Source organism: Seriola lalandi, unplaced genomic scaffold, assembly GCF_002814215.2.
Source record: "Seriola lalandi dorsalis isolate HSWRI2012SDOR001 ecotype SW California unplaced genomic scaffold, Sedor1 jcf7180002054735, whole genome shotgun sequence".
NCBI lineage: Eukaryota > Metazoa > Chordata > Actinopteri > Carangiformes > Carangidae > Seriola > Seriola lalandi.
In genome coordinates this window covers 873,394-887,281 of record NW_019525288.1, presented here as the reverse complement: position 1 = coordinate 887,281, position 13,888 = coordinate 873,394, and the positions used below count along the sequence as shown (strand labels likewise).

Below are 13,888 nucleotides of genomic sequence, written 5' to 3'. Positions count from 1 at the left end.
GGATTGCACGTTCTGCCTCGACCCCTAGTCCCATCCACACCACCACCACCACCACCACCACCACCACACACCTCCCCCCGCTCAGGATGTGCTCAGTGTTACGGTCAGCACATCACCATCTGGACACATCCCTGACATATGGACAGCTGCTGGGAGCCTGCAGGTCAGGCAGTCGGAGAGAGGGAGAGGGAGAGAAAGAGGTGAAGAAGTAAGCAGAAAGGAACGACAATGCCAGTAAGAGAAGACAACAGAGAATGGAAGAAAGGGAAATGCCTTTTAATTCTCCCATGTGTCTTCTTCTTAGCTGGGTTAATAAAGGAGAGCGCCGGGGAACAATGTGGGACAATAGTAAAACCATAGGTCACTGTTGGTCTTTCTCTCTGTCTTTGGGTTAGACTTCACTCCCTCCTCTCTTCTATGGCTCTCTCTCCCTTTTGCTTCTCAACCTCTCTCTTTATTTTCCTACTCTACATGTATCTCGCCCCTCCCTCCCGGACAGCTGGCAGAGCCAGGCTGGCATCGGGGCTGTCCAGACTTCCGCCTCCCGCACAGAGGACTTATAGCCTCCCCTTGTCGCTTGGCATTCTGAAATACCCTGAAAGAATTAATTTATAACGCTGTCTGTGTGAGAGTCTGCCAATGTATGTGCGCCTCTGAAGTCCTTGTGTGTGTGTGTGTGTGTGTGTGTGTGTGTGTGTGTGTGTGTTTTCTTGTGTTTAATGGAGAGATTCTACCTGTCAGGGGTCCTTCGCTTGCCGTGCTCATTCATCTCCAGCATAATCTCTGAGGAGTCGAGGGGTGAGCTGGCATTGGCGTCCAGGAGAAGCTGCTCGTGTTGGGCCAGATACTGAGCTGGAGTCTGCTTGGCCAACCTGGCACAGTGGAGCAACTCTCTCTGCAGCAGAGGCAGGTTTGCCTTCAGAGGTAAAAACAAAAGAAAAAGAGGGAAGCCCTCTGGATTAGGAATTAAGCAAGTTGCTAGGAAGTAGATAGGAGTAGTGTTAAGTGGACAAGAGCTGAGTTAGAAACTTGTGAAATAACAGGTAGATGAGAGTGAAATAATGTCAGATTAAGGTGAGAAAAACAAGACTAGGTCCAAAATTAGTATCGGGCTGCGTATGGTCAATGTGCAAAATTGAGGACGTATTTGAAAACTGTTGTGGAACCGCTGTGAGAAACTGACATCATCACATCATGTTTGCATTCAGCCTAGTGTCAGCTGGTGTCAGCTCTTTATGTGTTTGCTTCTCTCCTGCTCTGTGCTCACATATACAATATTTCAATACAGCTGTTGAAGCTGTTCTCATTACAAGTTTGAAATGGTGACTGAAACGTGGCCCATTAAGACGGCCAATGGGGAAACTCTAACTCAGTCATGTGGCTTTGGGCTGACCAATGGTGGAATTATGATTCAGTCAGTCAGTCACAGCCATTCACGATTATAGGGCTGGCCCCGCCACTACGGTCCAGCTGTAAAGAAAGTGATAGATGAAGAGACAGGATGAGATAAGACAGGTCCCCTGACACATTCCTCTGCCATGTGTCTCTCTTACTCTCCGGGGTGTACTGGTGTGTATATTGTGTGTGTGTATGTGTGGGTGTGCGTGTGTGTGTGTGTGTGTGTTTGTGTGTGTGTGTGTGTGCATAAGAGTGCTGTCAAATAGCTCTCTCAGACCTGTCTGGTTGATATAACACAGCCATTGCTGCAATGTCCCAGATGTGGAGGATCATTGCACGGCAGGAGGTCTGACACACACACACACACATAAACACACACACACCGCTTTTAAAGGACATTCACGAACACGTCCTACCACTTTTTTTTCATAATACTGCAAGTCCAGCATTATGAAAAAAGTATACAGCCATTGGCTGATCAAGACAAGGTTTCCTTCCCTGCCCCTGCCTCTCTATGAGTCCATTCTGAAGCAGAATAGGAAGGATCACAGAGGACAGGACTGGCCATATGGACAGGGGCAGTAAACTATGTGCTTGTCAACTGGATACATCAGGCTTGATATATCTTACATAAAAAACCTGTATATAGACATTTACCTTCAGGAAGGGAATGACGAACGGCCTCAGAGGGAAGTTGGTGGCCTCGTGCAGTTTGGAGTGAAACTCTTCAATAGTGAGGGTGGAGTTCTGTCCAAGACAACAGAGAGAGTGAGACAAAGAGTGGACACCATCAAGATTTGCTGAGAAAGAAAATGTTATAGCACTTTCTTCCAGAGCTATCAAAATAATTCCACATGACTATGATCAGAACTTACCACAAGCCCCAACACAAGGCTGCGCACTCTCTCTCCAATCTCAGGCGATATGTCGTTGCCAAACTGCTGCAGCGTGGTCAGGAAGCGTTTCAGCTTGCAGAGCTGCCGGGCACCACAAGCCGGCGGGAGCTGCTGGTTGGACAGTGAGGCCGTTGAAGACATGGCGGGCCCGTTACTGAAGCCGTTAGGAGTGGATGGAGCACCGTTCAGCGATGTAGGAGAGTGGCTGCTCCCATTCAGCACTGCAGATAAACAGACAGAAGGAAGAGACAACGTGAATTGGGTCAGTATGGAGGGGCCTGGGGGGCATCTGACAGATCTGGGGGCATGACGAGGGGAGAAGCACTGAGTGCGTGGTTCAGATTAAATTTAAGTAAAGCACACAATAGATTCAACTTTGACACCATGCCAACAGTTTATGATGCACAAAGCGACTTCGGTGGTGCAGTTTTCTGCCAGTTTGACTGAGTCCTGTGAGCGTGTGTGTTTGTGTGTGTGTGTGTGTGTGTGTGTGTGTAACTTCAGCTGTCTCACAAGTGGTACATTAGTACATTTGACCCCTTCCACCATTCCACCCCCCACCCCCCATATCAGTCTATTCCACCCTGCTCCTCACCCTCTCCCCCTCACTCACTCACTCACTCACTCACTAGGACACAACTATAAGAGGAACTTGTTAAAGAGGTGCCAAAAATAGTCCTGTGGCCCATGTTACTTTTATTCCAGTAGCAGGTGTGTATCCAAATCTGGACCTGCACCTGTCCACCAGCTGAAAGTAGATTTGCAGCTTTAAGGTTCAGAATAGACACAGAACCCATACACATATATAATCACTCGCATATTCTTCTTAATGCAGGCACAAACAAACTCACAAATACACAGGAGCTCACACACACACACACGTTTGACCTTTCCCCTGTTTTCATATTTTCATATCCGAGCCAGATGATACAAAATACATGCAAACTACACTGTCAGTTTAAGATTGATTTATGATTTATGAATCCTTCTTGTCTCTCATAATTGTAATCCTATGTTGTAAATATGCATTGGATGCGATATATCTGTGCAACAGCAACTTAATCTTTTCAAAAATGTATTTACAGGCCTCTGCAGTGAGCCACTGTAGACTATAACATTAAATCTTGCCCTCATACTTGATAACAAGACTATATACAGTTTAGTTGTTCAACAGTGTAGTTGCTGTGGTTCCTCTCCGGCATGCTTGTTGCTCTAATCTGTGGGTCGAGGGCCTGAACTCATATGGACTAACCCATGTGATCCCAACAGGCAGCGCTTGTGTTCTGGCTTTTGAGAGAGGGAGAGGTGCAAGGAGAGAGCTACACTGCTGACCGCCTGCCACAACAGGTGAAACAACATGGCCTGTCATTGCTATATAGGGAAGAAAGTAGTCTACACACCGCAACACCACCCTGGCTGATCTCCCCTGTATCCACCGCCGCCTGACCAGCTGGTAAACAACACAGACACACTCACACATGCACTCAAAGACACTTGTCCCACCAGCAAGGGCATTCTGCACACCAAAAGACACACACATACACATACACCGATAGATGCCTGCAGAGACACACACCTGACACACAAGTGACTTCAACACTTGTTCACTAGAACAGGGAAGAAACACATATTCGGAATTTCTGTTCATATAAAGTGTTGGTGACAGTTGACTTAAGAGGGACACATGACTGTAGATGTCCTCTGAGGTATTGCAAGTGTATTCATTTGTGTTACTTATTACAGATTGATGGTTGAATAATTTTATTCAAATGTGTAGCAGGTCTTTACAACACAAATATAGTTTTGGCAAAAGTTATATGTGACCTAGACTTTCACTTTGAGGCTAAATTTAGAAAAGTTTTGGGGCATTTTTGCTTTTACTTGACAGTGGTCATGAAGCAAACAGAGAGACAGGGAATGTCATGCAACAAAGGTCCGACTGGAATCAAACCGTAAACACTCCGAACACAATATATGATATGCATCTTAACATCTAGGCCACTGGTTGCTCCAATTTAGTGCAGTTTTAACTAATGGACATCAAAATGGCATTTGACCTACAAAGTATAAAATCTAGGCTAAGATTTGCATGTCAGCTCTGCAGAGAAGCGTTATTTGCAGTGCTGTAGATACAAGCTCACATAACTATGGCTATCTTCCTCAATGCTTACTGTGAAATGAAGAGTTAGAGCTGTCCCAGTGCTGGTTTGCTGGTTTTAACTGCCTGCTGACGTGACGTATCAACACAAAAGGGCATCTTCAAGTCAAAGAAGACACACATCTCACAGCATGTAAGCTACATAACTGAATTGATATAGTTTAAGGTAAAAGTAAGGATCATACTGAAATGCACATTTTGCAGTATAAAGTTGACTTTAAGTGTCATTAATTTTCGAAACGTAACTTTCGAACATTTTAGAAACTTACTTGATTTACTGGTGGTGGGGGTGAATGAAGCGCTGCGATTGGTTGCTTGGCTGACAGCCGGGGGTGGTGGAGGCATGGTGGGTGGGGTGGACCTGGGCTGGGTTTTCACATCCGCAGGTGAATCTGGCATTGTTCCAACCTTCTGCACTCTGCTACCTGAGATATGAAAGGAGAAAAAGAAAGAGAAAACAGAGACAGTCATCAAGGTGGAGCTCCAGCATGGAAAAAAAAACTATCATACTTTCAAAGTGGAGACAGCTGGTTAAGGAGGAGAGCACTGACATTTTCACCTGGGAACCATCGATTGTTTCCTTAAACCAAAAGCCCCATAAAAAGAAGCAAAACAAATCAATGCAGAGAGTGGAAATGAATCCAAACTTGTATTGTGTTGGAGATTCATGGGCCTGGGAGACATACAGTAACACCTGCTCACTCGCTCAGCTGCTGCTGACTGAAATCCCCCCTTCTCTTCCTTCTCTCTCTCTCCTTCATACATACATGCTCCATGTAGCTCTGACATCCCAATCAGTGCCCCTCCACTATAACCTCCAACCCCCAGACACACACACACACACACATGAACATGCACACACTCCTCCCCGCCTGTCCCCTCTTGTCCCCTAGTTCAGACAGCCGGCTTGACAGCCAGTGACAAGTGCAGCTGGATCTGCTGCTGTCCATCACTGTGGACTGGCTTTCAGCAGAGCTCCGTCCTGCTACTAGAGGCTCCACTGTCCTCTGCCAGACACCCTGCCAGGACCAAACAAGGCAAGGCCAGGCTGTGTATCGTGAAGGGAATGGATGGTACAGCAAGGGGCATGAGAAGAAAACACGACACAGGGTAGATGTGCCACAGCCACAAGCAATGGCTTATGTCCTGTATTCATGGCAGAGGGCATCATGCCATCTATACATAGTGCGTCCTCCACAATAAACACTGCCATGCACAAAACTGCATTCTATACAGTATATACATAAGCAGCAGGTCTATTATTTGGTGATGTATCTGCGGAGTGTTGATTGTCCATCTGTGTATGTGTCTGTCTGTCTGTCAGTGCAGCTGCTGGAACCAGATCCTTCTGCGATGTAAACCTGAGCTGAGAGGTATGATGACTTTTGCACCCTGTGAGAAGATAGCTTTTAAGTGTGTGTACATGTGCAACTGGCAGAGAGTGCAATAAATGTGCACTACGCAATGAGAAACAATTAAATCAATTTGCAGCACAGGTCATGCATCAGTACAAAATGTGTGGCCCCTCTGTTCAATACTACACAACTCTATTATATAGAGTGCACATGTACATACATAATGAAAGAGTAAGGGCCCTCTTCTATGCTCTGCCAAGGCAGATGTAAACCACATTGTAGAATTTATGTGCTATTCATTGATTCTTAATAACTCTGAAGGATTCTCTCTCCTTTCTGTTTTTCCTTTTCTCCCTTTCAGCTGTCTCTTAATGTATCACAGCAGAAAAGGAAAAAAACGCAATGTAATAAAACCATGTACTTCAGAAACTTAGCAGCCAGCAATGGCAGATTTAGATACAGGTGACATGGGCAGCCGCCAGGAAAAACTACCAAATATGCCACAATTCATTCATAATACTGGGAAATCGTTAAGAATAATAAACTAGTCTGGACACCACCACATGTCTGTCATATTTATATATGTATATGTGTGTATATGTATATATATATAGGCCTATATATATTTTTTGTCTGTGTGGGTCATTTGCTTGTTTGGATAGTCTCATAGTTTCGCGTTTCTTCATTCTATGTGAGTCTATTGAAAACAGAGCATGGATGTAAATACAACTGTAAATATTTGACTCATTTCAATCAAGAGAACGTGAATAAAGTTCAAGTAACATAATTCTGTGCGAAAATGTGCGGGGAATCCTGCGCACGCAGTTTCATACATGTGAATTTTGTTTGTGCATACGCATCTTTGCAGCTTCGTGTGCACGCCACGTATCAGGTGTCCTCCTCTGTCAGCTGATCCACACCTGCTGCAGGTGAGTCAGATTCAGGGGCTTAGAGTCGATAATCGCTGAAGCTTGTCAAGAGAGGAAGGACACCGACTGTCACCGGAAAGCGTGGACTCGAACCCGAGCTCGGACGACCTAATGTACATTACACAAGAGTGTGTTTGAAAAAACAAAAACTGTTCACTTCGATTTCTCCGTGCGAATTTCCACGATTTCCAAGGAGGAGGGAACAGAACAGGTGAAACCCCGGGTCCAGCTAGCTAAGCTTAGCTAGCTAGGGGCATTTTGGCTGCTTGTTTTCAGTTGACTTCATCTGAGTTTCTGATTGGAGGACGGAAATGCATTTTAACTATTATTATTATTATTAGGCTATTATTAGTATCCTCACCCAATGGCGAATTTAGAATTTAAGGCAACATGGGCAGCTTCTTGTAGGGGGGGCGGCACGGGGCGCTTGCATCGGTAAGCTATCGGTTTTCTGTCGCTCATTTGCATACACGTCAATGACGTCATATCACTGTGTCTGAGCGGGCGTCATTTCTAGTTTGTCATCTCTCACTCTGAGGTGAGGGGAGGGGGCTGGTGGAGTTTGCACTTCTATCTCTGTACAGAACTAATGCAATTAGTAAAATCAGTCACAGCAGAAAAAGCTGCCAAATAAACAACAATTCATTCATAATACTGTGAAATCATTTAGAATAATGAACTAGTCTGCACACCACCACGTGTGTGTGTGTGTGTGTCTTGTTTATATTGGTATATATAAACAATATATATATACGAGAGGGAGAAGTGTTTCTTTATTTTGGTATATATGATTGTATATAATTTTGGTACTAATTGATGAAAGCAAGAAAGATAAGGCTTCAAATGACAGTTGTGCATTTTAGAATGTGTGTCTTGTTTAAAGATTGTAATAGTGTAGTAGTAGTAATAATAATAATAATAATAAGTAGGTTCTCTTGTTTATGTATTTGTGGGATGAAGGATTTGTGCAGTTTAATAATTTGATTTTCTATGTTAATTGTGTGTATATAAGAGAGACAGAGACGCTTTCTATTCTTGTTACTTTATTTTGGTATTTATAATTGTATATAATTGGTACTTATAATTTGTTTAGTTTTTAAAAGTTATGATACAGGAATATTTTCAGTAATGTTTTAGCAGATTAACAGATATTTTCAGAAATATCTGCAGGATTAACAGTTTGTTTTCAGGGATCATATCACAGGAATATTATTATAGAAATTTACAGAAATATTTTCACACACTGCAGTAATTTTACACCTATCTGATTTATTATATTTTATTTTTAATTTATTTATTATATTTTATTAAAAACTTATCATAACTTTTAAGAACGATGTTGATAAAAAGTTACAGTTTGTGCAGAATAGTGACTCTTTAGTTGTAGCCGGGGCAGGGGGGCTGAAGGGGGTATTTGCCCAGGGCACCATACAAGTTAGAACTGCCACTGGCAGCCATTAATAATCTCTTATACTTCTATGAATTAAAAAAAAGTAGAAATACTATCAACACCTCTCTTGAAGTCCTGCTCTAGCTTTTACACATCTTTACCCCGGTTTGAAATCCTGTTTACAGCTGCAGTGTTAATATAGTGCAGTCACCAACTAACATATTAAATCACTGTCACATTAATGTGTTTTTCATTTCACTTCTCCCATGAGCCAACTATGAATCCAGTGTTTTCCTCCGCAGAACTCCTGCCTCAGTTGGCCTCAGTCCTTGGTGTTAGCCTATTTCTCAGCTTGCGTAGAGGCGTTCAACAGCTGGTGTCTGTATTTAAAAAGTGCCACTCTGGAGTGTGCTGCATGAGGCCCATTGACACAGTGATCCTCAAGAACACGAGGGGCACTCCGCTGTTTGCCCCATGCCAGATGCTTTGAACATAAACACACAAGGTTGTAGATAGAGGCAGACGGATCCTGCTGGTATAAATAGATGCAGCCATTCTCTTCTATACAGCCTTAAACACACAAACAAGCTCTCCGTGCTACTGAATTGGAGGGCTGCTTCCTGTAGGGAGGCAGCCATATGTTTCAGTAAACCTCCTCTTTGAACACATTTTACTGTGCCACTGTATGCAATGTGTACTGTGGGACATTAATACAGTATACGTCTAAACAAAACAATCCTAACAAGCATTACATTAACCAATTGTAAAAGTACTTTTCTAGAATGTAGCTTTGTCTGTTTGTCCCCATATTGATAAGTGTGAAGCTACAGCTTTATTTAGATGAAAGAGAGCAGAAAAGATCAGGAGGGTGACACAAAATTAAAATGCTTTTGTGTTTTTCTCTTGCATAGCACAACAATTTTTGTCACATCTTGGAGAGGAGAGGAGAGGAAAGGAGAGGAGAGGAGAGGAGGATATGGGGACCGCCCTGTCTATCTATCTGTCTGTCTGCTCCCACCGTGGGATTATAGACAGCTGTTTAATCTGACCAGCTACAGGGACAGGGTACACACATACGCACCATGCTCTGGATTTCACTTTTAATACATTAGGAAGTCTGCTAGGTCTGCAGCTCCATCTGTGGCCATCTGTCCTCCCATTGTGTTTTATGCTGAAGGACAACACACTTGCCGAAAGAAGTATAAAAAAAAGAGAGACTGGTATACCAGTTAAGGCAGACCTGTGGTTAAGGTTGAGGTCTGGACTGTGCTCCTGTCTGTAAGCTGATCTATTTCCCCTCCACGTTTTTATCTCAGTCTCTGAGAGCAGCCACTTTGCGATCAATACAACTGAGAATAGATCTGCTCAGGATACAGATATGTTGCTGTCTGTCCCAAACACTCACTATTGAATATTATGCTGAAAATAAAACAATGTGATACGATCATTACCTACCTCTCTGCCGCTGTCTCTGTCTGTCTCTGTTTCTCTAACTCTGTGAACAGCTGTATGTCTGCACGTTTGACGTAATCGGGGCTAAAAGATTGCTCACCAAAGACAGAGTCTGCCGTCTGAGTTCTAAAAATGTTCTCTGTCTTCTACTCTCCCCTTGTGCAATGATGAAACAAAATGAAAAACAATTCACTGTGAGGCACACAAAACCAAATATAACGTACTGTACAACTGCACACACACAGTCCCGTGGTTTGTTTAACTTTCTAAAGCCATTTTTGGGGTCTCATTATAGATTTAAAAATATATACCTTCATTAAAGCCCCAAATACCATCATGTACTGACAAGTCATTGGAAGGCCATTCAGATGCTGGTATTGCATTTTGGTCTGATTCCACATTGGCATATGTCTGTGTGTTGAATGTATGCGTATCTGTGAGTGTGTAAGTGAATGTGTGTTTGTGCTTCCACTGGAAATACAGCTGCAACTTATTAGCTTTAGCTAACCACTGCAGAACAGTTCCCTTAAATCCCCCCTGTCTATTCAATCTTGCGCACTCCACAGAGGCTCTTGCCAGTGACCACATAGCCTTAAAACTCTCCCTCTGTCTTTCGCTCCTTACATCCCTCCTTCGCTCCCTCCCTCCCACTGTAATTCCCCCAGTCTCCAGGAATGCTGTTGTTTTTAATTTCTCCCAGCTGCTCTGGCTGGCTGCCCAGTCGCCTGCCTTCCCACATCTGTTCCCTATCAGGCCGCTGAGGAGTCCACACAAACAGAGCCTGAGCCCCTGGCCCCCAGCCCCCCACCAGGCCTTCATATCAAAACATGGGGATTGTAGCCCTGTGCCTTGGACCTAAGACTTACAGCACCTACAGCACCCTCCACTCTCATACCACCAGCCCAAATCCCATTCAAACGAAAGAGACAACTGACATCTGTAACACAAGGCCAATATGTCAACTTCCTTTGACCTTAAGCAAACTACAAAAAAAGAACGTATTTTCTCTGTTTGCCAACCAATTCTATATTTTCATGTACGACTTGATATCAGTTTGAGGAGTGAACTATGTCACAGGTGTGTGTGTGTGTGTGTGTGTGTGTGTGTGTGTGTGTGTGTGTGTGTGTGTGTGTTTGTGTTTGTGTGTCAGCACACAGCCTGCTTCTGCAGACGGATCCCAGACTCCACTTCATCTTAAACTGATTTAGAGCTCAGAGGCTTTAAAGCCCTCACTAATGACAGGGTGGGAGACAGGCCTGTGCAGTGCACGCGCGCACACACATACACACACACACACACACACACACACACATATACACACGCCCCCAAATAGAAACACAGATGTATGCATACATGCTAACAAGTTTGCAGCATGTATACGATGTGGACACAAACACATATTTCCCCCTATGTTACTTGAGAGTCTCTGTGATAGTACACATGCAGTGCCGGCTGAACAAACATGTTGAACAAAGAACAAACGGGGGGTCGGGGGTGCTTCTCCTTAATAAGCACTGACAAAAGCCATCCTGTCTTTGATCAGATTACCAAGAGCAAATCTTTGACAAGTCACCAGTTTTTCCAAGTCAAAAGCTTCACCCTTTTTGTTAAATGGGCAAACTGGCAAGAAAAGCAAGGATAACTTGAGGACAAGCAGGGAGTGAGGATGGATTAAAGACAATTTATCCGGGGCCAGAGGTGCTAAGGGTAAAGGAGTTGTATTTCTGTCTCTCTGAGCTGCAGGGATCCTGTCATACAGTGCTTATATCTGTGAAAGCTGTTATTGATGTAATTGTATTGAAGTTCTAGCGACCATCTGTTCTCCTTTGGGAGGGCCTGGCTCCTCTCGTCGGCAGTGAAGTGGTTATGTGCAGCATATCACTGCTGCAGACGTGCTCACAGAGAAAAAACTTCCTTTTCAGATTTTCCCAACGGCTGCTAATAAAATCCAGATGCTAGACTGGAGCTGTTTCTGCCTGGCTCCCTCACGCTTCCTCCTCCTTCTCTCCTCCCTCTCCATCTTCTGTCCTTCTACATCTCTTCTCTCAGTGCCCCTTCTTCTTCCTTCTTCCCCGTTCTAGACTGCTAATCATTTATTCTGCTCTTTTCATTTACCTCTCCTCCCTCCCCCCCTCCTCCTCCTCCATCCATCCTCTGCTCCCTCTTTCTCTCCAGCCACTAACACAGAGCCATTCCTAAATAAAGGAAAGAATTTGTGACATTCAGCTGAGGCAAACTGTGCCAAGAACAACTCCCAGGCCAGCCAGACACATCTGGAGTGCGTTAGGACTGCACTGGGCACTGGTACCAACACTGGCCCTCCCACCACACATGCACACACAGAGAAAATGGTCAAAAATACAGGGCCATAGGAATCATATGCTAACTGCATACATTTTCACAAAGCTTGTTGTTTTCATCATCTCACATTGAAAACTGTAGATTTTGTGGCTCACCAGATACCCCAGCAGCTGTAGGCACAAATTCTCTGTTGTACTTGTACTGTATTGTTTACACTTCCTCAGCAGCAATAGAAGAATACGCAGTTTATATGCATACTTGTGCAAGTACATGCCTACTTGCATGTATTCTGCGTATGCATCTGAACTACGTGCATGCATGTGTGTGTTGCACATCTGCGTGTATTTGTATGTCTACGTGTGTGTGTGTGTGTGTGTGTGCGTGTGTGTGTGTGTGTGTGTGTGTGTGTGTGTGTGTGGCTCCAGGGTCTCTGTGTGAGAGGAGTTGAACACCTGAACATCAATAACTGTCATGTGGGCCACCTGGGACCCCACAGCCAGCTTGCACCATGGGCACACAGCCATCACCAGCACAGCTGCCACAGAGAGAGAGAGAGAGAAAGAGAGAGAGAGCAGATATATAGGGAGGAAGTAGGAGGCATGAAAGAGACACACACATTTGAGGAAGTGACTGTGTATGTACATCTGGGAATGGGCCAGAGAGACAGAAAAGGCAGACAGACACGAGCAGAGAGATGGCTTTACATGTAGCTTCTGCTCTGCATGATAAGTCTCCTTTGTTCCCACTCATCTACATCTTCTTTTCCTCGTCCTGTCAGCTGTGTGCCTAATTTTGCCAGCTGAGAGCTCAGCCTCAGGCTGCCACGATCCAACATCAGATCAGACTTTCTTTTATCTTTCCTCTTTCAGATGAGCTCTGTTTTGTGGGCTCCATCAGACATGACATAATTCATCTTAACATCCACGGCTGATACACTGGCATGAGTTGAGAACAGAGTTCTACACAAGCCTACAACTTTCCCCATGTCTTAAGACCTGACTTGCCCAATAAACCTGATTGGTGTTGCCAAATTTGTGATCCAAGCCCAACCTGATGTAATTTTGTTTTATTTCATCTAATACCAGCAGTTAGCTCACCAGGTAATGTAACACACTGGCTGTCGGTCTGTTTCCCTCTTCCCACTGAGCATTGCATATCTACTTGCAACACATGGCATGCGTGGCTGCAGATGATTGTCACGGCAAGAGAGAGAGGAAGATGAATCTCTTAATCAATTACATTCGAACATAACCAAATCCGGTTTAGTTTTAGAGTTCTGCTGAGATCTGACTGGAGCATGACAGATCCCACGAAAACATCTGGTCACGTAGCAGAACACAATGAGTAAATCATATCAAGAAATCATACTGGGACACGTGTGAATCCTCCCCGTGATTGTCTCAACTGTGTAGCACTGAGTGCTTTAATCAATAATCAATAACCATCAATAAGTCATAAACGTATTCACAAAAAGAAACATTTTAAATCTGCTCTGCCCCACCGAGGATGTTCGCAATGACTGCACTTACATAAATAAGCTCCCTGATCCAAACACCTGCAGCCTCACCCAGCACCAATTAGCTCATCAGGCTTTTAATTACTCTGTTAATTGCATACAGGCAGCATGAAGGGCAGCCTGGGAATAGGGCAAGGGGGGCCTCCTGAGGACCCAGCCTGACAAGCCTGACAAACAAAGAGGAGGTTTTTCTACCAACAGCAGCCACAACAGAACGGCTCTCGAGGCTGGGAGGAGAAGTAAGAACACGAGACAATAGGTCCAAGTGCTTCATCAGCAGCGCTGTAGCACCGAGTGATATCACTTCCTGTTCTGATCAGTTAGCCATGAAGGCCGAGACTGTGGAATGAGTGATGAGTGAGGCTGGGGAGAGCAGCGACATGGAGGAACATAGGAGAAAGGAGTGGGGGTCATGTAAAGAGAGTTATGTGCACATCTGTTAGCAGCTACGCTACATCTGGATTAGTTCATATTGGTCACAGGAGGGCGGGGT

The 13,888-nt window shown here is 44.4% G+C and overlaps 1 protein-coding gene and 1 long non-coding RNA gene across 6 annotated transcripts in view; one reads left to right on the top strand and one right to left on the bottom strand.

Annotated features, from left to right (window-relative positions):
* Positions 1-13,888, bottom strand: part of cbfa2t3 (CBFA2/RUNX1 partner transcriptional co-repressor 3) — a 40,993-nt gene that overhangs the window by 10,510 nt on the left and 16,595 nt on the right. For 4 of the 5 annotated variants that reach the window (XM_087178794.1, XM_023424378.2, XM_087178793.1 and 1 more), the window contains exons 2-5: positions 4,722-4,877; positions 2,274-2,515; positions 2,056-2,145; positions 735-916 (exon numbers count right to left, since the gene is read on the bottom strand). In XM_087178794.1, coding sequence (XP_087034920.1) covers positions 735-916; positions 2,056-2,145; positions 2,274-2,515; positions 4,722-4,877 — 670 coding nt within the window. Of the gene's footprint in view, positions 1-734; positions 917-2,055; positions 2,146-2,273; positions 2,516-4,465; positions 4,552-4,721; positions 4,878-13,888 lie in introns of all 5 variants that reach the window. The other variant, XM_087178796.1, reaches the window with a different exon arrangement.
* On the top strand, positions 2,476-6,369 carry LOC111668341 (uncharacterized). The gene is made up of 4 exons (XR_015438346.1): positions 2,476-2,556; positions 3,564-3,747; positions 5,782-5,825; positions 6,169-6,369. It is a non-coding gene; the product is annotated as an uncharacterized LOC111668341 (long non-coding RNA).